The 24162-nt window shown below is 54.5% G+C and overlaps 1 protein-coding gene across 7 annotated transcripts in view; it reads right to left on the bottom strand.

The window, feature by feature from the left end:
• CTIF (cap binding complex dependent translation initiation factor) overlaps positions 1–24162 on the bottom strand; it is a 237028-nt gene that overhangs the window by 102420 nt on the left and 110446 nt on the right. For all 7 annotated transcript variants that reach the window (XM_079784588.1, XM_079784589.1, XM_079784593.1 and 4 more), the window contains one exon: positions 13714–13790. In XM_079784588.1, coding sequence (XP_079640714.1) covers positions 13714–13790 — 77 coding nt within the window. The remainder of the gene's footprint in view (positions 1–13713; positions 13791–24162) is intronic.

Raw genomic sequence — 24162 nt, 5'->3', positions numbered from 1 at the left:
ATCTGGACACTCCAACATCCGGGCCAGCTTCCGAGCTGCCAGGTCTTGAGTGAATCCCGCAGCCTCTTCGCGTCTCACCTGCATCACTCTTATACTGGGCACACCGGCCTGTGTCTCCTCTGCCTCCCAGGCCGGTGGTGGGATGCTCTGAAAAAGGCTGCGTAAGACATCTTTATGTTGTTAATATCTGTATTCTTTTCTCTCCTACCCAAGGAAGCCTTGCCTGTCGATGTCTGGCAGATTCAAGTATTTCCATATGCCTCCAGCTAAAGCCCTACATTTGATAATCATGGAGAGGATAGCATTTAAGGTAAAATAGTGTGTGTGTGTATGTGTCTTGGAAAAGTTCCCTTTTCCTGGAACTACCTGCTGGACCCTCTGGAGGACAGGTATGTTCTGAAGCTCAGGCGGCAGCATCCTTTGGCTTAAAACCTTCCCCAGGGAGGAACATTCTAAATTGGACTCCAATGTAGGAGGAGCCTCAGACAAATAGGATGAACGTACAGAGGGAGGACAGGACGAGGAGAGCATCCTCGGAAAGATCGGAGTTGAACCAGAAGACAGGGTAAACACGAAAAAACTGTTGGTGGGTTTTACTAGGTCATCGGAAGTGGAAAAGAAAGAGCAATGATGCAGGGAAGGAACTAGAAGCAGATAAAGATGGCCCTCAATGGTCCCCACACCCTGGCATTCACACCCTTGTGCAGTCCTTTCCAACAGGGTTAGTGTGTGTGACCAATCGAATACAGCAGAAGGGATGGCATGTCACCTGTGAGATTAGGTTACAAAAGTTGTGGCAGCGTCTCTCTCCCCCCCTCCCCCGCCCCGCTCCTCTCCCACATCTCATTCTGTTATGAGCACCCTACAGAGAGACCACATGGCAAGGAAATGAAGCCTGTAGCCACCAGCCAGCGAGGAACGAAGGCCGCCAACAGCCGCGTCGGCGAGCCCGGAGGTGAATCTGCCAGTCCATCGGAATCCAATCTTTAGACAGCTGAAATTCCCGCCAACGGCCTGACTGTGTCTCACAGCAGACCCTGAACCAGGGCCACGGACTTCAACTATCCCTGGATTCCTGGCCCTCAGAAACTGTGTGAGATAATGCGTGTTTGTTACTTTCAGCTACTAAAAAATTGGGGGGTAATGTGTTACACAGCAAGAGTTAACTAATACAGATTTTGGTGCTTGGAATTGGGGTGCTGACATAACAAACATCTAAAATGTGTGAGTGGCTTTGGGACTGGGCCGTGGGCAGGAACCGGAAGGATTGTGAGGGGAGGGAAAACCTAAAGTGCCATGAAGAAACTGTTAGCAGAAATGTGGACTTTGAGGAGGGTGCTGGTGAGAGCTGGAAGGGACGTGAGACATACGCTACTGGGAACTGGAAGGGGAGTCTTGTTATGTGGCTGCAGAATGTTTAGCAACACTCTCTCGTACAGTTATGTGAGAAGCACAAAGGGTACCTAATGTCTTGAATGATCTCGCGAAGAGATTTCTGGCCAGAGTGCTGAAAGGTGCTGCTTGCTCTTCTCTTTCTGGGTTTGGTGAAACGAGAGAGGGGAAACAGAAGCTAAACAAAGACTGTCACATAAAAGGAGCCAGGACTTACCAGTTTTGAAGAGTCCCATATGGCAAACAATGCTAACATTAGGAAATTACTTCTGAGCAAAGACCAAATCCAGGCACTCTCAGGAAAGCATAGTCCAAAGATGAGGCTGAGGGTGTGTGACTCTGAAATCCTTTGTTAAGATTTCAATCCTTTTAAGTTTGAAAGGTGGTGCCTCAGAGAACTGTTCAGTTGGACAAAAAGCTTTAAGATTTTAAATGTGTGACTCAGATCTTTGCAAACAACAGAGCTTCAAAGAAGCTTAAGGGCATTGTTCTTCAGCAAAACCCAAAGTGGAGAAGGGATGATCATAAAGAGATTTGTGGGTGGGGCTTTATTTAATAATGTAGATCCCAATAGGATTCACAAAATATCCATAAACTTTTTCAAAGGATTACATCAGCAGAAACATTGACAATCTGGGCTGGAAGGGACTGAGACTGTATATAATGAAAATATGCTGTTAGACCTCCAAAACCTACTGGCAGGGAATTAGCTGAGAACATGACTCAGCTGTAAACACACGCTACCATTCACAGAAAAGAATGACGTTGAGGCAGAACCAAGAGCCCAGAGTATTCATCGGGCCAATAATATGACTGCAATATCATGAGAGACCCTGAGGGTAGAGAGCAGAGCCAAGAGCTATGTAGAATAACTCCTGGGCAGGAGTAGGGCCGAGATCTAATCAAGGAACTTCCAACATTTGCTTGGCTGGATTTCAAAACTGCTATGGACCAATGCCTTCTGCATGTTTCTTGTTTCCCTCCTTCTTGAATACGGGTGTCTATGACAGTTACCCTATGCTTGTCCCACAACTGTATGTTGATACATGTGTGGGGTGCAGGCCCAGAGATCAAGAAGGACCTTACATACAACTTGAGAAGTTGTATGTAAGGAATTGCACCCGAAGAGCCTCAAGCATACCTAAACATGATATAGATGATAACATTCTAGACTCTGAGCTGATGCTATAATCAAATGAGACATTTGCATGTAGGAGGAATGTGCATCATTGGGGCCAGAGGGTGGGCGATGACAGCTAGCCTCTAAGATGATCCCATTGATCCTGGCCTTCTGGGGTTCACATCCTCCTGTAGTCCCCTCCTACACTGTAACGGGGCAGTCTGTGTGACCAACAGAATATGGCAGAAGTGATAGAATGTCACTTCCAAGATTAGGTCATAAAAAATAGTGCATCTTCTATCTTGGTGTCTGACTGTCTGCCTGCCTGCCTTCTGCCTCTCAGATCATACTCTGGGAGAAGCTAGCTGCTATGTCACAAGTAGCCTTATGAAGAGTTCCACCTGGTGTCCAAAAACTAGTGAGGAACAGACACCTGCTAAGAACCTGTGAGTGAGCTTGAAAGCAGATCCTCCAACCCCAGTTGAGCCTTCAGATGACTAGAGCCCCAGCCAACAGCTTGAACGCAATCTCAAGACAGACCCTGAGCCAGAACCACCCTTTTAAGCTGCTCCTGGGTTCCTGACCTTCAGAAATGGTGCGAGATAATAAATGTTTGTTGCTTTAAGGTCTAAGTTTTGAAGTAATTTGTTACACAGCAATAGAGAACCAATACAAACATCCAAGCCAAGCTCCTTTTCCAGCAAACTAACGTTGGAAATGATACTGGCAGAGTCCCTAAAGCACTCAAACACAACTCCGAACAGACACGTGTATAGGAACACAAACACAGGTGATAAGTCCTCATGTTTGTGTGTCCCTTGGCATTTTACCTGCTTTCAGAGCATCATCTCATTTGAACTGCAAGACAGTCTTAGAAGGTAGATGTCCTCTCTTACAGATGAGAGGTGAAGGCATGCCTCTGATGTCTCGCTTCTGGCAAGGAGACCCAAACCAAATCTACATGAGTCAGCACCCGCAAGGGGCCACCTACACATTTGGCTGGCACCAGGGCCCTGCAGTGGCGCAAGTGATGTGACTTCCAGAAAATGAAGGCAAGAGCAAAGAGGGTGTCTGCCCACAGTGAGATGGTTTTAGGTTTTTAGGAGCTCAAAATCCTGCCTTCAAAAAATGCAACCCACCCGTCCTCCCTCTCTACCCCCGCCTGTACTGGCTACTCAGTGTGCTAGACACTCACAGCAGTGGATCATTCTCTCCCCTCTAGGCAACCACTGCAGGCTCCAGTGAAAATGCAGACCGACCGGCCGTGGGTTCCCGGATTGATCACCGACACCCCGGTTCATATAATGGGATGGAAGGGTGGTAAACCTGGGCATACAAGGAGCTGCTTGAGGGTAGTGAGGGGTGAGATGGACGAGGAGGCAGAGATGGTGTTCCCCAACGTGGGCAGGGTAAGCACCAAAGTAAGAATATGCCAGCGCTTCGGCTAGAAAAGGGTGTCTAAGACTCCCCTGCTATCCTGAGGGCAGTGGGACCGAAACTGCATGGTGGGTCCGTGGGAGGGAGCTGGCCTCCAGGGACCCTGCCTGGAGAGGCCCTACTGCTCACCTTCCCTACCCTACTCCTGACCAATCATCTCCTACCTTCTGGAACACGAGGGCAAAGTCAGAATCCTGCCCGCGGCCTGTCCCACCCACCCTGGCCCCGCCCAGCCTCTCCAAGCCATGGCCGCAGCTCACAGTTCAAAGGCACCGCGTTTCCTGCTCAGGGTGGCCAGGCCATGCCATCTGCTCCCTGGCACCCAGCCAGTGCAGAACATGTGTTTGCTGTGGCCACTCGGCCACCAGACCAAACATGCACACAGATCCATAGAGTAATCTTTTTCCTCAAAAACGTTTCTCATGTTTTGAGTCCACACGTGTCTTTCCTGAGTTAAGTGCCAGTGCTGACAAACCGAAAGCCTGGAGTTGGAGTCTTTGTCCATGGACTCCTCCCCTTGAAGACCACACAAGGGCAGCCGTATTCCTGAGGGAGGGCTGCCCCATGGACAATGCCGGCTCGGGCGGCTGCTTCTGTTCTGGGCTCATCTGTTCACCTGGAGAGGTGACTCAGGATATGGGGGCTCGCCCGCCCTCCCACACATGAGTGTCGCACGCTCTCATGCCTCCTGCCCACCCCCGAATCCCTCGGCTGCTGCACCTGTTCCAGGTGAGCCGGCGAACTCGAGCGTGGCAGGGAGAGCTCTCTCAGTCCCTGCCAGGCCTGACACACCCAGCAATTGTGGGAAAGGGCTGGGAAGATCAGAGAGGACTAAAAAGAGTTAGGATAGTGAAGGGTGGGACAGGCAGAACCTGTAAAGGAGAGGGTGCTCCAAGGGTAAGAGTCAGGTGAGCAAGGTCCTGGGCAGAGGGGCCAGCCACGTGCGAACAGGAGAGAGGTTGGCCTGTTCAAGGGGCCGAGAGTCGGGGGTCTGGAAGTGCAGTGAGCAAGGGCAGGAGCGAGGTGGGAAAGGCAGGCTGGGCAGGCCTGTCTGGGGGGTGGGTGAGGAACAGGTCAGGTACAGCTGGCATCGGTAGGGGGCTCTGAAGGTCTATTTGAAAGGTTATATGCAGTCTAATAATTCCCCCAAAAACCTCTGCAATATTAATGTGCCGGCCACTGTATGTTTTAAGCTCCCATGAATTGCTGGTACTCTGGCTGTCTGTCCAGGCCTACTTGGAAAGAACCGGCAAGTCCATCCATTCTGCATTTAAAAAAATTTTTTTTAAAATAGGTTTTTACTGATTTTAGACAAAGAGGGAGGGAAAAAGGAAGGGAGGGAGGGTGGGAGGGAGGGAGGGGGGGGGAACATCAATCGGCTGCCTCATGGGACAATGCTCAACCAACTGAACCACACTGGCCGGGCCATTCTGCATTTTGAAGGGCACTAAGATGCCCTTGTGTGCTCAGACAGCTGAGATGACCACTGGGAACACCGGGGACACCTTGGTCTTAATGTCCCCCCTGGGTGCTAAGCACAGGCATCTCCTCCGGGGACCCTAGGGCCTGCTTCCCCGAGTAATTTTTCTTCAGTTTGCTGGTGTCTTCCCTAATTGAGCCCCTGCATCACTTCTGGAAACCTGGGGCTCCCAAAATACTCCAAACCATAATCGAGGCCACCTTGGCTTCCCCAAAACACACGCATTGGAAGAAAGGGCTAAACTTAAATTACTGGGAAGACTCAGAAATAACTTTCAGAGCTCAGGGCAAATGCTGACTCAGGCAGGCAGGCTCCCTGGTATTTTTAAAACTTGTGCTCCCGTCCCTGCTGGGAGCCCTGGGGAGTGAAGGGCACCCTCGCGCGCTGGGCTGTCCTCTGGGACGGGGGAGAGCTGGCAGCCGGAGGGAGCCCTCCCGGCCAGACTGCCCTCCGCTGAGCTGCCCACCGTCCTGGGCCTCACACTGTCCTTCCTCTCACTGGGTGCCCTCCCCCCACCCCCAAATCTGGGAAATCTCTAGGCTGTTGCAGAGACTTCCTAGGTATGTCCACGCATGAATCACCCGGACCAGGGATCTCCCGGCATGACCGGCCCGGTGCAGGGGTGCCGAAGGCAGAGGAAGGGCAATCCTGTCTCGCGGGTCTTGTCTGAAATCTCACCGTTCAAACATGCTCTGGATCACGAGCTAATCTTCTCCTCAGTCCATTTGAAAACAGCAGCTCCCATCCTGCCCTCAACACCCTGGCACGTGACTTAATCAGGGGGTGCATGGAGAAGCCCAGCGTGCCGAGGAGGGGGCCGAGGACGTTCCCCAGCAGGAAACTGGGTGGTGGCACAGGCTCTGACATCAGACTCAGGCTCAGCTACTTCACCTCTGGGTGCTGAGCCTGAGTTAGTTTCCTCATCTGTGAAACGGGAATAAAAATAGCATCTCCCTGCCAGGGTTGTTGGAAAGATTATATGAGCTGAGATTGGTAAAGGGTCCAGTGCATCTTGACCGCAGAAGTGCTCATTCAATGGCTGAGTGGCTTCTAGGTGGGGACTGAGGTGGGCCCGGCTTGCCCAGGGGACTGAGGACCAGAACTAATGGGGTGCACAACCCATCCTATGAGTAAGGTGGTCCCAGGCAGCGTCCCATCTCAGGCAGCCAGGATGCTGGGAGTATGGGGGCTCAGCAAGGCATGGTTGGGTGTCCAGGGTGCGGACAGGACCAGATTTTGTCCTGAAAGGTATATACAGGAACAGCAGACATGGCTTTCTAGAACTTTCTGGAGAGGGCGCATGAGTTGGGCTGAAGACACACAGGGCACTGGTTATTTGCAACAAAAGGCCCAACTGGCCTCTGGGTTATTGGAATATTCCTGGGAGGTATGTGTTTTTTTTCCTCCATCTTCAGCCCTGCACTCTCCCTAATACCTGGGAGAGCTGGAATCAGGAGCCCTATTTTATATCTGAGAAAACTGGGGGCAACAGAAATAAGGGAAGTACCCTGGGCCACAGCACAAGGATGAAGACCAACACAACTGCTGGTCCAGCGTTCTTTCCTCTTGGCACGCTGCCCGGGGCACCGGGGTCCCAGGAGCAAATGACAGGAAGAAGAGGGGGCGAGGTCCTGTCTCTGGACTCAGAGTCAGGTGCCAGGATGGGGCTTCTCACCACCTGCCATGGCATGCCACCTCTGGCATCCCTGCACGCTGCAGGGGGACAATGAGAAGAGTGAGCTCGGTGAGGGTCCTCATTTTCTCAGAACCTGCTGGCTGGTGGGGGGTGAGCAAGCCCTGAAGCCCAGGCCGGGCTGCCCACCACACACACTGCCCCGGGAGGCCGCGTGGCTTGGTGCAGAGGAGCCCTCCGAGTCGCCAGTTGCCGTCTGCTCCGGCAAGGGAGGCAGGGCCGGGGTTAACATTTGTGGGCCAACCTCTGAATGCCCAGCATTTCAGAAAAAAAACACTAAGCCCTCGAGGAGGAGTAATTAAACCAACTCCCGAGGCTGGTTCCTGGGGTCTGTTCTACTTCCGGGACCCCAGGAACCAGTGGAGACCCCGAGGAGACGGCCTTTATGTCTCCCAGCCGGCACCGCGCCTGCTCTCCTGGCTAACGGGCATGTGCACCCCTGCCCCAGCGGGTCCTCCTTTGCCACCTAGGGTTTACGAGGTCTGAGTGAAATCTAATGGCTGGAAAAAGGGGAAGAGAGTGAAAGAAGAGGAGCAATGCTCCACTTCCCAGCAGTGGGCACACACTAGGACAGTGGTCGGCAAACCGCGGCTCGCGAGCCACATGCGGCTCTTTGGCCCCTTGAGTGTTCTAATGCCACTTCTTCAAAATAGACTCGCCCAGGCCGAAAACCGACTTCTGCGCATGGGCCACGAAGTTTCAATCGCACTGTACGTGCGCGCCCGCACGTGGTATTTTGTGGAAGAGCCACACTCAAGGGGCCAAAGAGCCGCCTGTGGCTCGTGAGCCGCGGCCGACTACTGCACTAGGAGATGCCCACGGCAGGGTGGGCAGGCCCGGCATCCGGGTATCCCACCAAAATGAACAAAATGACCCCACACAGATGCAGGTGCTGGGCGAGGGACACGCTGGCCCTTCCCTGGGGGACCTTGTCCGCTCTCCTGTGACGTGTGATGCTGGGAGCAGGGCCTGAGCATGAGGCACGTGCCAGGAAAGAGGGGCAGGAGGGGGCTCACAGGTGAGTCCTGGGCTAGCCTTGGCACGGCGGGCACTGTCCAGAGGGTGGTCTGGCCGTCACCATGGGCACACGGGCTGCGGCCTTCTCCAGGCAGAGCAGTGCCTGTGCGTCCGTCACACACGGACCTGGACATCTGGCTTCAAGAAACGAGCTGCTCTTCTCTCCAAGGGAGCCCGCGCGAGGTGGGCGTGGGGCGGAGGAGAGGAGCCTAAAAATAATCCCGATCTGACTCATTCTGCTTCGAATCTGACAGGGCTGCCTGCCAGGTGGGGGTTTGCCTGTCCCATTTTCTTATCTATCTTTAGCAGGGACTTAATGAGGGCAATTTCCTCGCTGGGATGGATATAAAGGCAAACCGCGGGCAGTGGCAGCGTGGATCTGTCTCACCGGCCCCTGGGTGCCCGATGACAGGATGGCGGTGATGGTCGCTGCAGGGCCGAGCAGCCTGGAGGGCGTCAGGGACGTGCCGTCCCAGGATGGGGTAAACGAAGCAGCAGTCCCCGCCGTGAAACCCCAGCCAGGTGACAACAGGCAGAGGAAGGGTCCCCTGCTCTCCCCCTACCCCCCCTTTCTGCTACCACCGCACAAACAAGATAAATTACTCAGGCCCGAAATGCCATCACTCTCACGCTCCTTGCTCGTCAGCATCTCTCTCCCCGTTTTAAAGAGCGAGCCCAGTCAACCCTGGCTGTTCTACAAAATCCCGAAAACACTGAATTACTGACTACTGGACCATGGCTCCCAGGGGCAGAACCGGGGGAGGTTCCGTGAGCCACTGCTCCCTGCATTGTCTCCCACTGATCCACGCACAGCCCGTTTTATGTGTGCTTCTGTTTAAAGACTGCTCATTTAATATACATTGTTGATTCCCTGTTATCAACACTGAACTCCCGGCCAACAGCACCGCAACGCAGGCCCGAAGGAAGCCCATCGAACACGCGTTTTCTCCGGAAGGCACATCGCAGCCTGCTGGCGCTTAGGAGCACGGGACAGCACTTCAGCTCTACGCTTGGGTGTCATGTTAAACAGCAAATTCCCCAACAAAAGCACACGAATGCGAGAAACACGGCATTACACGGATCGCTGAGAGGACGCGGAGCACGGTGTGAGAACTGAAACCAGGAGGCAGGGCATCTCCTTGGCTGGTCAGGTGGGTGCCGGGCGACTCGAGTGTTTCCCCATTCTGTCCATGAATAACCACGAAAACACTGTGAGTAGATGGAGGGTTGCAAATGAACTGCAGAGAGGAGGTAAATTCTCAAGTATGCAATCCATGAATAGTGAGGATTGACTACTTCCAAAGGGGCTGAGTGACTCATGTGTAAGAGCTGACAGAGATCCAGGCTCCATACTCGGTTAACTCCTGCTCAGCTCCTGGTGGGCACGATCCAGGACGGAGTCGCCTTCATGGGATGCAGGACTCCTGGAGAAGTGTCTGAGGTGACCAGGGAGGGGCAAGCTCCAGAGAGCAACTGTGACTTAGAGATGGGGAGTAAGGAGGCGCTGGCATCGTCTCCCAGGGTCCTCCTTGCCCACAGCTCAGATGTAAGGAGGAGGGGAGTAAGGTGGCCTCCAGGATGGAATGAGCATGGGGTGCATTGTCAGGTGTGCCATGGAGTGGCTTCACGAGGGTTAATGACAATTCTGAAATTACATTTTCGTATTTGAGTGCAGATATCCTGTTTGTCCCTGGAGAAAGAGTCTGGCACCCAAGGGGGGCGGGGGGGGGGGGGGGTTGGCACAGGCTGGCAGAGGAAGGGAAGGAGGGATGAGGTCTTACTTGGTTCCACAATTAAGAGGACACCAAGCCACAGTTGTGGTCAGTTGTAGCTGCTGGAGGATCTGCTCACCCCAGAGCGCCCAGCATGTGGCCCTGCAGCACCTCCCGGGGACCAGGGATGGGTGGGGGGCTGGGGGGGGGACTTCTCTGGAGCTCTCTGGGCACCCTGCCCCTAGGAAAACTGCCCTGGGCTAAGAGAACTCCCAGCCCAAGGTCACACCCACCCCTGAGCAGTCCCCATCTGATGACCAGAAGACATGGGGACATAAGGACCTGCCCCTTCACTCTAAAAAGTCACCTTGACTTCAGAACTGCCCAGACCACGCTGCAGCTCACCTCCTCCCTCTGCCCAGTCCTGCCCTGCCCTCCCTGGACTCTATGGTCCCCGGGGCGCTCCTTGGTAAGTGTCCTGCCGTTGATCTCCATCCCAGAGTGGGTTTCCCAGGGATCACAGACTCTGACAGAGATCCGTTCACAGCCTCAGGATGCTCATCTCTTCCAATGGAGCGGGGGTGGGGGAGGGGCAGGAGTAGAGCAGATCCCACACCCAGAGGTGAGACCCCACCCCAGGCCCACCCAGGCAGTGGGTCCGGTCCGCGCACGGCCAGGACTCGGCCCTGTTCCGAGGTTGCTCCTCTGCCCTGCATCCCGACGGTGGGGAACTTGAGGCGGGAGACAAACCGTCGCGGCCCCCCTCCCGGTCAGCAGGTCTCCAACTTGGATGGGACGGAGCGCCCGAAGGCACCTTGCTCTTTGGGGGATGCATGAAATACTCATTCAGCACGTTTACATCACAAAATGCACAATTTTGTCTGGAATCAGCAAACATCTCTGACCAGTTTCCCAGAATAAACAAGTAGTTACCAGTTGTGTAAGTTTTAGGAGCAATTCTAAGGAGTAAACCTTTGCACTGTTTCCGAGCTTAACCTTTATCTGGTACACAAGGAAAAGACGTCCCCAGCCCCTTGGACGGGAGCGATCAGCAGAGCCTCTCCGGCGGGGCCTTCCCACTGGCCCCCACAGAGGGCAGAGCTTAAAAAGTTGATCCAGGAGGTGGAACAACTGATCCTGGGCACCCCGGAGGGGCTGCAAGGCACAGCTCCCTGGGCTCCGGGGCAAACCCTGCACCCCTGAGACCAGGAGATGAGACCCACCCCTCGCTGCAGACATCTCCTCCACTCCCACCTCACGGCGTTTCCTGAGGGCCTCGAACCCCTCTGATGCGAGGAGTGAGCTGGTGCTAAGACCGTTCCAGGTACCTTACAGGGAGTAGCTCGTGTAAGCCTCCCAATTACAGACCCATTTTACAGAAGAGAAAACAGAGCTTTCGAGGCAGGAAGCAATTTGCCCAGATCAGAGTTAGCGAGCAGAGGAGCGTTCACGCCTAGTGTCTAATTCCACAGCGCGTGCCTCAGACTTCAACTCCCCCGAACACCCTGAGTCCACCCCGAGCTGGGAGACGATGTGGACCTGCGGGAAGACCAGAGCCCAGTTTGTAAGTTCCTGCTCCAAGCTGTGAGCAGCCGGCCCTCCAATGTCAGAATCACACGCTCCACCAAGGACTCAGGAGGCCTCTGGTGCTGGCTTCTGAGCCCCGATAACGAGGTTCTTACACTCTCTGGCTGCTGCTCTTCTCCTGAGCGTGCCCCGCCCGGGGACTCTGGGAGGCTGAGTGCCAGACGGGTCCCTATGCTAGACTGAATAAAGGTGGAGCCCCGACCCGCACACACAACTCGCTCAGTGTGCGACAGCTGCCTGAATGGCAGGGCCTGACCTCTGACGGTCATGGCGTTCGCTCCTTGAGTGTGTCTTCGGTCCAGCTGGGCGTGCTCGCTCCCTTCCCGCCGGTTTCCTCGGTTTGGGGCCCCGGGACCGTGGAGGCAGCAGCTCCTCAGCCCTCTTTCTGTAGAAATCTCTCACGAGTTTACCGGTGAGAGCGTCCCTCCCCTGCAGCCTCCGTGTCTCTGGCCCCGTCCATTAGCCTCTCCTCGCAGGACGTACTTTCCATCCCTTTAATCATCTTTATTGCCTGGCTTTGGACTCCGTCCCGGGTCCACATCCTTTGCGAGGTGTGCTGACCTAACCCGGGCGTTTGTTAACACGGAGCGGCCCAGCGGAAGGGCAGCTTCCAGTGCCTCGTGTCACGCTCCTCTTCCTACATTCCTGGGTCACGCCGCTGCCTTCCGGAGGCCGGCGCGGGCCAGGGGACTCCCGCTGAGCCGGGCGACCTGGCCCGAGTGGAGGTGGGGACCTGGATGCTGAGCCAGGGGAAGCAGGTCAGAGGGTGCCTCTCACTCGGAAGCCTGGGGCCGCCCCCGCTTCCAGACAGGCTCTCTGGGGACCATGGGGCAGGGGAGGAGGGACGCCAAGCCTTTGCACTCCCCAGCACCACCCCTGTGAGCCCCAGTCCCCTTTAGAGGGGTGCTCCCCACATCTTCCGCCTGCCAGGAACCCAGAAACCAGGAATTAGCCTCTCTGAAGCTGCACAGCAAGGAGGGAGCACACAGCACAGTAACCAGGGGCAGGGCTTAATCCAGCTCTCCTGGCCCAGTCCCCCCTCCTCATGTCACTGGGTAAGAGCGCCCGGGGCTTCTCCTCTCTAAGCCAGGGCTGCCCTTCTCCCAGCGCAGACCCGCTAAACCCGCCGGCCGATGACGAGGCATTCGGGTGCCCGGTCCTCCACCCCCTCCTCACTCCTCGTTCAGAGCCCAGTGTGGAGGGAGGACCCGGGACGTGGGCAGCCCAGCGCTGACCTCAGGAGCTGCGCGGGAACAGGCACTTCTAGTTCTCTGAGCAAGGTGTCGGCTGGGCTGCTTCTGGGCTCTCTGAGAACGTTCTCTGTCCATTCAAGGTAAAACCACAAGCCTCGCCTTTATCTAAGAAGAAACTCCCTCTAGAGGAACACCTCATTTTAATTCCACAGGCCGGCCTCCTTCCTTCCTCCCCCCTCCCTCCCTTTTTAATATTTCCATTCAGAAGTCACTTATATGCATGTTCAAGAAAAAAAAAAAAAAAAATATATATATATATATATATATATATATATATATATATATATATATATATATATTTATATATATATCCCCCAATACCTCTTTGCACAAATGGCCACACACTGCAAAGACTGTTCTGCACCTGGGGTTTTCCATTTGGGACACACAGGGGACCTCAGAATTCAAACAAACCTGGGAGACCGTTCCCTGTCAGAACGCCTCGGAGGAAACACAGGCAGCCCTCCCGGATGCCGGGCCAGCCTCGCTGCTTGTTCCCACTCAGGGCTGCCTCAGGGCGCTGTTCTGGCCCCGTATCGCCCGGGCTCTGGGGCTCTGGGGCTCTGGACGCCAGGGAGGTCCTGGTTCCTGCTGCAGTTCAATGCTCTGCAGGCATCTGAGAGCAGCAGCACGCACAGGGGCTGAGCTGTGGGCCGCCCGCCACGGCAGAGCTGAGCATGGGGCGGAGGAAAGACAGACACCCTTGGAACTGTGATCTCCGGAGCCTCCTGGAGGCCATGTCTCAAAGCACCGCCGGCTGCGTCCTGGCCCCTGGGCTGCTGCTGCAGCTGTGAGGTCCGTGGGAAGAGCATTTCTCCCCCTGGACCGCACGGATGCCTCCTGGACTCGGGGAGCATCCTTTCCGGGGTCCAGCGGGGGAAGCATAGCTGCCGCTGCCCGACGGGTTACCTACCAGCCCACGTGCCCAGCTCACAGGTATCAAAGCACGGGCCGGGAGCGACGGAGCTACGGGTGGGCGACGGGAAGGTAAGAGCAGAAGCTCGAGACGCAGCCTCTCCTACCTTCGGTCATTTCTTCTCCTCCGGAACAGCTTCTTCGTGTGCGCAATCTCCACTTCATGGGGCATCGGGTGGTAGCCCTGGGGTGTGGGGAGGAGGGGCAGCGTTAGCAACTTCTGAAAGAGCATGGGAACTTCTGGGACCAAACTAACCATCAGGACGTCTATTGAAGCAGGAAATGGAGCGCTTGGAAAGACCAGACTCCGACCGCCAAAGCCAGACTGAAACATGGAAAGCACCAGAGCGAATGGACTTCCCACCAGGCAATGATGCTGGAATTACAGAATCAAAAGCAGCAGGGACACACAGGGGACCTCAGAATTCATCGTATCCTGTCACTCAAATGGCAGATGAGAATGCTCAGGTCCAGAGGTGAATGAGCGGTTTTAGGTCTTGCAGAGTTGGCCACAGGGCTGGGACCACATCCTGGACTCACAGCCTGTCCCACTGACCAGTCACTTCCCTCACAAGCTCCCCAACACACCAGGAATGTCAGCATCTTCTCCTCTCAGTGACAGACGGGTGACAGGGCCAAGGAGAGGAGCCCCCTGCAAACCCTGAGCCTCGTGCAAAGGGGACGTGCTAGAACCCAGGTCCCTCACCCTCGCCCAGGGCTCCTGTGCCGTTTTACCCAAGATCCTCATTCCTTATCCTCCCGAGGAGCCGTGAGGGGGAACATGCACATAGCTACGTGCCCAGGGGAAATCCTAAGGGTGGTCTTTTACGTATCGTCATCATGACAACCACGTCTGTACATTTACTTCCCGATTGGAGAGACACTTTTCTGCTTATTACGTGGGGCTGATCCCAGAAATGCAGGCCCCAGGCAGGATTGTGTGCAGAAGCTGGGCCGATGGCCACCTCTGTTCTTACCACCTCCCTCTGCTCAGCAGAAAAGTATGTTCTGATGGGATGTGGGGAGAGAGCTGCTGATCCATTATGGACAACCTGGGGCCGGGGGTGGTGGTATCTAGGCCTGGAGGTCTGGGAAGAGGGGGTGGGGTGGCTTGAGGCTGGGACACCTGGGGACGGGACCTTGGCCACGCTCAGGGTGAGAGAGGGAGTGACAGGGTCCAGTGTTTTGGACATGGTCCACTGCCCCAAACCCTACTCTACAGACAGGGAGACTGAGGCCCAGAGAGCTTATGCAACGAATTAGAGAGAGGCAGTTCTGTGGGGCTCAGGGTTCATCCCCTGATCAAGGTGGGGAGTGTGTGGATGGATAATGGCAGCTCTGGCTGTGCCAGGACTGGCCAGTCTCGGGGAGCCTCCAAGGGAGGCACTGGAAGGGCAACAGGCTCAGGAGGACACAGGGACCCTGGTCTCAGTCTAGACTCCTACTGAGTTAGGGAGAGAACGACACGTCTCCAAATATATTTTAATAACAGTCTCTCCCACCCTGGCCGGTGTGGCTCAGTTGTTTGAACATCATCCCGTGCCCTGAAAGGCTGCCAGTTCAAATCCCGGTCAGGGCACATGCCCAGGTTGCAGGTTCGTTCCCCTGTCGGGGTGCATATGGGATGCAGGCCATTGATGTCACATCAATGTTTCTCTCTCCCCCTCTCTCTTCCTCCCTCTCTAAAATCAATAAAAACATATTAAAAATAATAATAGTCTCTCCCTCCCACCCTATCTTGCCTGGGACAATGCAGTAAAAAAGGCTTGAATGAATTCCGGGCTCCAGGCAGCCACAATGGCCTCTGTGGCTTTAGGATATGCTTTGTTTAATGGTTTTCTCAAAGGATATTATCTGCTTTCTTTAATACAAAACACAAACAAGGAAAAACACCACGTCTTCCCCTCTCATTTCCCTTCTCCCGCCCGGAGCAGCTCCGGCGGCCCCTTCCCTCCCTCTCTCGCTCCGGCCTCAGGTCACTGCGGGAACACATGGGTGTGCCGGGCAGAGACAATGGAAGGAAGCAGAGGCTCCCTCTAAGCTGGCGGCCCGGGTCGCGGTATCTTAGCTCGGAGCCCGGGCAGAGGGAGCTGTCCACAGCTCTTGGCCCTCCACGAGCCCAGAAGGTGCCAGCCGCCCCGTCTGGGCCTCCGAGTCCTGGGCTCTGCCCTGCCTGGCGGCCTCCTCCCTGCCCACAATGGCCAAAGCAGGAGGGAGCTACCCTGGGGCCCAACCTCATGGAGCCCTAACTCTGCGCCGGGACTCCACGTGGCCCGGTGGGCATGTGGGGCCGCTCTCCTAAAGTAGCCACAGCGGAGCGCTCTGAGCGCGCCCACCCATCCCCCAAATGAATACCTATGCACGTGCGTATATAACATAGTGTAACAGCTAAAGAATGGCCTGGAGCTGAACTGTGACAGTCAGCCTGGCTCTTCCTCTTGATGGCTGTGTGACTTTGCATAAAGGACCTAACCTCTCTGTGCCTCAGTTCCCACCCCTGTAAAATGAAGGAATAATAGCATCAGCCTCCCAGGGTCTGTAGGAGGATTAAAGGAGTTGCTAAACATGTAAAGAACATAGAACAGCATTTGTAATGTTGCCCTCCCCCTCCCCTCTCCCAGATCCCGACCCTGCTCAGGCTGAGTGTGCCAGGACAAGCAGGCCTGTTGGTCCCTGTCCTCACGGAGCTCCCAGTCTTGGCAGAGAGAGTCCAGCAGAGGTGTGTGCCGGGAGGGTCGGGGGGGAGGGGGTGGGAAGCCCAGGTCAGGGAAGGCGAAGGGAATCAGCCAGAGCCTGGGGCCCATATGTGTGCTGGGGAAGGACAGGGAAATCTGCTCACACTGCCTTTCCGAGGCTGGTAGCCCAATGGGAGGCCCCAAGTCAGCCGAACAAAGTGACACGGGTGATAGACAAAGCCTTGCGTCTCTGAGGCCCTCCCTCCCCAGGGACGATCCAGGCCATAGAGGACTGGTCCCACCCGCAGGCGATCTGTGGCCCCAGCCTATTGGTGAATACGTGAATAAGCCCCGCCTCCTTGGGCACTGACACAGAACTTTCAGGCACGCGGCATACAACGGGGTGCCCTGTGTTTACACACGCTTCACTGGAGAACCCTCCCCAACCAGCCCCTTTGTTCCTCAGACTCAAGCTGGTGGTTGGTACCAAGTGACTCTCATACTTTACGATGCTGCCCACACGCCCCAAAACAATGGCATCTCAGTGTCCACAGGGTAAGTATGAGGCCACCAGGAGAAGGAGGGAGGACACCTGTGCTTAGCCACTTGCCTGCCATCAGACCGCCGCTGACCCAGGCTACCAGGTTCTGAAAGTCGTCGGTGAGAGGTAAGACGCGCAGATACAAGTTCATAGCGGCATTATTTGTAATTGCCCCAAATGGTAACACCCCAAATGTCCATCAACTGATGGCTGGATACGTGTGGTATGCCCTTACGATGGAATATGATCTGGCAATAAAGAGGAAGTGCATGCTACAACATGGCTGAACCTTGAAAACATGCTCAGGGAGAGAAGGGAGTCCACCAATACCACGCACTGGCGACTTACTTTAACGAAATGTCTAGAGTGGGCGAATCTGCAGAGACAAAAAGATTAGTAGTTGTCAGGGGCTGAGGAGAGGGAAAATGGGGAGTCACTGCTAATGAATTCTGGAATTAGAGAGTGGTAATGGTGGCACAACCTTGTGAATTATATTAAAAACCATTTAACTGTACACTTTAAAAGGGCAAATTTTATGGTATGTAAATTATATCTCAATTTAAAAAGGTGGAAAAATATCTGTGAGCAGCATATTCCGGGCAGAGGAATAGCAAGTGTTGCGGGGGGGTGGGTGGGGGTGGGGGTGGGGAGGAAGAGAAGGAGAAGGAAGAGCAGGAGAAGGAAGAGCAGGAAAAGGAGGAGGAAAAGAAAGAGGAGGGGGAGAAGCGGGAGGGGAGAGGGGGAAGAGGAGGAGGAGGAAGATTCAGGCGTAATGAAAAGTGTGGCTCTCTCCATCAATTACTCTCTAGGAAGCAGCTGCCCTAAAACACTGTCACAAGATAGAGCTGACTGGGTGGCATGCCCCAGGCAAGGAGCACAGAAGTGACACAGAATCTAGAAAAAAAAAATTAATATCTCCAGGCCTGGCCAGGGGCGGTGGTGTCCGGCTTTCAACCAGAGACCCCTCCCTGCTTTTTAGATGGGATACATCCCTCCAGTGGAGAAGGAGCGATGGATCAGCTTGTCAGAATTATCCTTTAAGTGTAAGTGGCCTCTGCTCTAATTTTTTAATATATATATATATTTTATTGATTTTTTACAGAGAGGAAGGGAGAAGAATAGAGAGTTAGAAACATAGATGAGAGAGAAACATCGATCAGCTGCCTCCTGCACACCTCCTACTGGGGATGTGCCTGCAACCAAGGTACATGCCCTTGACCGGAATCGAACCTGGGACCCCTCAGTCCACAGGCCGATGCTCTATCCACTGAGCCAAACTGGTTAGGGCTCTGCTCTAATTCTTTACCCAACAAACCCCTCGCTCCCGGCATGCTCAGAGAGCTGCATGTAGACATCAGTGCAGGTCATGCCAGTGCAGGTAGGAGCCCCCGTCCCCTGCCATAAACGACAACCCAGACTCCTGGTTTACCAGCTGGTGTGTGTGTTACATCAGTGGAGTCAGGTGCCTCTGAGGCACCACCCTGCACCACCCAGGGCCTGCCGGGTCCTCCTCCAAGTCTCTACATGGGAACCTTCTCCCTCTGGCTGGGAGACCTGGCTGCAGTTTCCCGCTGTCTAACCTCTGACCACTTTCAATAACTAAATGGGCCTGGGAGACAAGTAGATTATATAAACCAAGTCTCTCCAGGGAGGGAGGGAAGATAATACTCCTTCTGCGTGCAGCTCTGGCAGAGTACACACACACACACACACACACACACACACACACACACACACACTCCCCGAGGTCAGCGCTGTGTAAGATGCTATTGCTCTGGTTGCAGAAACATCTTATGTAACCCCCCCCCGCACCCTCCCCCCACCCCAGGACAGAGCTGCTGGCCCCAGGCTGGGGGTGCAAGGGCCTTGCCCTGAGAAGACCCAAGAAACAAATCCTGGGTCTGAACGTGAGGGCAGAGGGAGGGAGGACTAAGCAAGCACACTGAGCCAGGACAGTGTGTGTGCCGGTGGCTCTGAGGCCAGCAGACTCTGTGCTAAGACACTCACTCGCACTGGGCCACAGGCGGGGCCCCTCCGCCCATGCATCCACCCACCCATCCACCCTTCCATTCACCCACCCAGCCTAAAAATATTGTTTTCAGGCACTGCAGACACAGTAGTAAAAAAAAAAAAAAAAGACAAAATGCTTATTCTTACAGGGCATCCATTTTAGTGAAAGGAGAGACACAAATGAGTAGATAATATGATAAATGATGAAAAATGCTATGAAGCAACATGAGGCAGGCATGGGGTGGGGTGGGTCAGGGAAGACTTCTCTGTTACTTGACATCTACCCATCAATTCATCCACCCATCTGTCCATCCTGGCTTCTTCCTCACCCAACCAGCACTGAAGGCCTAGTAGGTGCCACGTGCAGCAGATGGAGAATCCCAGAATAACAGAGGGAGTCGCAGTCCTAGGAACTCAGGGGGACACACGCGAGTAAGCCGACCAGACTGAGGAAGGCATGAGGGCCTCTGCTCGGGAGAAGGTCAGAGAAGCTTTGCTGAGAGGGTGGTACCTGAGCTTCATCTCAAGGGCTGGACAGGGGCTTGAGAGAGGAGGCATGTTACCGCCTAACCTGCTGGCCTATGAAGCCAGTGTCACGCTGCGTGTGCGGAGATGTGGCTGGCACTGTGGGAGGCAACAGAGGCACCGGGCTCTCTGATGGCCAGCGCTGCTCCTCCTGACCATGTCTGGCTGGTGCCGGCTGTAGAGTCGTCTTCACCCCATGTAGTGGGTAGAACTGTGTGCCCCCAGAAAACCAGTTGCCCTCCTAACCCTGTGGACCTGTGACCATGAGCTTACTTGGAAACAGGGTCTTTGCAGATGTGATCAAGTTAAGATGAGGTCAGACGGGGTCAGGGTAGAACCTAAATCCAAGAACTGGTGTCATTCTATAAAGAGCATCATGTGAAAGGTGGGGTTATGCTGCCATAAGCCAAGAGGCTACCAGAAGCCAGGAACAGGTCCTTCCCCTTGATCTTGGACTTCCAGACTCCAGAACTGTGAGACATACGTTTCTGTTGTTTAAGCCCCCGACTGTGGCACTTTGTTATGGCGGCCCCAGAAAACCAATACAGGTAGGAGAGTGGGCAAATCGTCTGTGCTTCAAAACGGGGATTTTCCTCACAGTATAGCCTTTGCCAAACAGAGTTTAATTTGCGTAAGTTATGGGCTCAGCAGACAGTTCCGTTGTGTTGTATTTCCAACCTGCTTTTATGGAGGAAGAAGAGGGTTACTAGTAAGGTCAAGGAAGTTGCCCAAGGCCACCCAACCAGCTGGCAGCAGCCTGTGTCCGTGTCTCCAAGGCTCCCGCTCCCAACTCTGATGTCACTTGGCTGACAATATCAGGGCAGAGATGTGGAGGCTGAACCCCTGGGGGCATCAGACAGCTCTCTCTCTCTCTCTCTCTCTCTCTCCTTCCCTACTTCTGACCCCACGGTGCCCAGCCAGGCACTCTTGGTCCCCAAAAGCGAGGAGGAGAGGCCGAGAGCAAGCCCTGATCTATGCTGGGGCCATAGCTGGGCAGCCCCATTTCTGACCACACCGCCTCCCACTGGCCTGAGGATGGAGAACTGGTGTCACTGGGTACAGCTTCCAATGCCCTCCCCATGTCTGCCCTGCAGAGCGCCCTCTGTGTCCCCTGAGATGCTCATGGCCATGGCCCAATGGGCAGGCCTCGGCTCCTCTCTTACTAGAAGGGGTGCTCGTGGTCACCAAGGTCGCTCTGCCCTTCACTCCCAGGTGGGGTGGGGGCCCCTGGCTGCTGCTGTGCTTCATTCCCTTCCAGTCTGGCTGCACCCCACAGAGCTCAGTGCTGTGGCCTGCAGCTTCATGGAACCCCATACCCACTTTCCCCTCAAGGGAGAGTTTCCTGATATTCCTGTGACCTTGGACCTCTGGCCACTGGACCTGGACCTGGATCTGACAGAAACCACCCAGCCTAACTATCTCACAGGTCTGTTCCCTTTGTCTCGGACACCCGAGCTCTTTGCAAAGGGAGAGAGCATTATACACAAACCTGAAAGCTTTCACCTATTGCGTGAAGGACCTCCAGGATTTGGGATTCGGACAAACAGCACCAACCCCATAGCCTTTAGCAGCAGGTGGCACAGCTGTGAAAGGCCCAGCTGGAAAGGCAGGCTGAGCTTCTGGCCCAGGTGAGGCAGCGACGGGAAGTCTCAAATGGGGAGGGGTCCCCCCAGACTCCTGACAGGTAAGTCCTGCTCTCCTCAGCTGTGCCTGGGTAGCGACTCTGCCCTGGCCTCCTGCAAACCACGGTCCTCCTCCTCTTGTTCACGCGCTCGCATACGGTCCCCACCAGACCCCCGTCACTCTCAAGAATGCTATTTAAATACGTGGAAACTAACGGCTTCCTCTTTCCAGAAAATTCCAGGTGAACCTGAGTGGAGGGCCCCAGGAGGCAGGACAGACCCTGGGGACAAAGCCAGCTGGGACTCCCCGACTCCCCGTCTCCCGAGGGCAAACCGTGCAAGGGAACCGTAGCACTTGGCAGCTTCCGGGGCCATAATGAACTTGTCTCCGTGGTGTAGCCTTCCTGATTCTGGGGGTCATGCTTGTTCATAGCTTCTAAGAAGTTATCCTACCACTCACTCCACGTGGGCAGGATGCGTGGGCCATGCCCAAGCTGGAACAAACAGGTAATGTTCCTAGAATTCCTGGAATCTTGAGGCTGGACATCTATTCAGAGGAGCCGCCCTGTTCAGAGAGGTGAAGGGTGGGCCGCCTTGCCATGCTTAAACGCAAGGTTTTCTAACTTTTGATTTATTTTTTTTTTAAATCAGCAGAGACCTTTTTAAAAACAATACTTTCGCTGGAGTCCCAGCATAAAAACACAGATACACGTGGACAGGGAAGAAATCCACCCCCTGCTTCTGGCTGCCCCCACGCGCACCCTGGATCACGAACCTAAACTCTGTCCACCCTGAAAAGCTCTGCTCCAGACACCATCCTGGATGCCGGCTCCACAAGAACTGGACATTTTTCTAGAAGAGAAGCTTGCCTTAGGCTCTCTGAACTGGTCTTAGAGGTGCCTCTGACCTCCTGACCTCCCTGAGTGCACAGGAATACTTTGCCTGAGGCAGGGGTGAGCTGTCCATTTATCTGACACCCAGGGGTCTGTGCCTGCAGGGACTGAGGATACAGAGGCTAGTTCCTGGGCATCGCTGGCACGTGCAGGCCTTGCTTGGTTGTACTAAGCCCGTGGTTGGCAAACTGCGGCTCGCGAGCCAAATGCGGCTCTTTGGCCCCTTGAGTGTGGCTCTTCCAAAAAATACCACGGCCTGGGCGAGTCTATTTTGAAGAAGTGGCGTTAGAAGACGTTTAAGTTTAAAAAATTTGGCTCTCAAAAGAAATTTCAATCATTGTACTGTTGGTATTTGGCTCTGTTGACTAATGAGTTTGCCGACCACTGTACTAAGCCAATAAAACCTACCCCTCCTTTTCTCTTTCAAGTTGGGCTTCTCCCTGTAACAGCCAAGAGCCTTGACTCATAAGCCGCACACGCCCTTTAGGCAACCTGGGTCCCAGCTCCGTAGCCAAACTTGGAGACCCCTGGGCCGTTATCTCTTCTAGCCCTCTCCTCCTTCATGTGGAAAATAAGGAAGAACATCTGTGTCCCTCCCTCCTCCTTCCACATGGCTATATAAGCCTGCCTTTCCTGGGCCTCTAGATTCCCCTTTGCATCTTCAAAATATTTTGAGGTGGGTTTATAACATTTGCAACTAAAAAAGTCTTAAATAATTTGGCACGGTACAACTTTAGGTGTTGCGGTTGACTGCATCACATCCATGGAGTCACGGATAGCAAACATGCCCCTCCCTGTCACTCCCATTGGTAGCCACGTCAGGAAGAATCCACTGGGTGGAGTCAAACACAAATGACAGTCACTCGATATTTCTGAATGAACAGAATAGGTGAGGACATTGATGCAAAGGACAGGGACTAAGACCCAACAGAAAAATGTTAAAAAATTGTTTCACCCTAGCCGGTTTGGCTCAGTGGGTAGAACGTCGGCCTGTGGATTAAAGGGTCGGGGTTCGATTCTGGTTAAGGGCACGCACTTCGGTTGCAGGCTCCATCCCCAGCCCTTGTTGACATGCGTGTGGGGGGCAACCAATCGATGTGTTTCTCTCACATCGATGTTTCTCTCTGTCTCTCCCCCTTCCTTCCACTCTCTCTAAAAATAAATGGAAAAATATCCTCCAGTGAGGATTAACAACAACAACAACAACAAAATATTTCTACTTTATGTGGTATAAAATGTAAAGGAAAAAATTACTAAAGTGCTGCTTTTTCAACTACTGTTATCAGTTTCTTATTTTTCAACCAGGGCAGCAGTTGGGTGAAGGATGTGCGTGCGTGCGTGTGTTTGTGTGTGTGCGCGCGCACACGCGCGCGCAGGGAGGGTGTTGGAGGGATGACTATGTGGTTATGACTCTCTTTGTGTCAAAGACCAAATGAGACCAAGTGGCTCTTGCCCATGTCCAGGTGACAGGCCCAGCACCAAGAGCTGAGAAGCAGCCCTGGACGCAGGCCCCGGCTCAGGGTGATGTCCCTGCTGCTCGCCGACACAGGGACAGCCACATTTCCTATACGTCTGTAGGTCCCATGGTGCCCGGAGTCCTGCCACCTTCCTCAGTTGCGTGTTGGATGAAGAGCTAAGCTGACAACCGGGAAGGACCAGAGCTGGGCCCGCCCCGTTCTATCCGCTGTGAACCAACAGCACTGGCAGATGACCCAGGGGCCCAGGACACTGCCTCAACCAGCTATTGCCTCACCCAGGCAATATCTCCAATGTTGCAAGAAGACAGGATGCCCGATGGCCTCGGCGGCTCTCAACGTGCAACCATGAGGTCCAGTGCTTATGACTGCAACTCTCCTTCAGTTCAATGCAGAAGAGGATGAAGACCTGGGTCCCCCATCTTCAGGGGAAGAGTGTGGTCTTCAGGGGTCACACAAGTGACGCGGACAAGGAGGTGAGACCCAAGTTCCACCTGCTGAGGAAGAGGGGTGGATGGCTTGGACACATGGAGAAAGGCTGCCTTGTACACTCCTGAGCTGTTTGCAACAGATTCTACTGGCTACCTGCTAGGCCACCCAAGGGTGGCAAGTGAGGGCATCCTTGAGCTGATCCCATGCGGACGAGCTAGCCCAATGATGGGGGGGGGGGAGGGGAAGCTGGCCTGCAAAGTCTCCCCCCCGCCCCCCCGCCCAGGCCTGCCCCGTAAATATGCTCCCTTCCACTGAGTGAGCAATTCTTTTTCCTGGAAGGTATTCAACAAAAGTCTCCTTACCATAGAAGGAACTAAACTATG

The sequence above is a fragment of the Cnephaeus nilssonii genome (genome assembly GCF_951640355.1).
Source record: "Cnephaeus nilssonii genome assembly, chromosome: 11".
Taxonomy (NCBI): Eukaryota; Metazoa; Chordata; class Mammalia; order Chiroptera; family Vespertilionidae; genus Cnephaeus; species Cnephaeus nilssonii.
The sequence above is the reverse complement of the archived record's forward strand: the minus strand, read 5'-3'. Positions and strand labels throughout refer to the sequence as shown.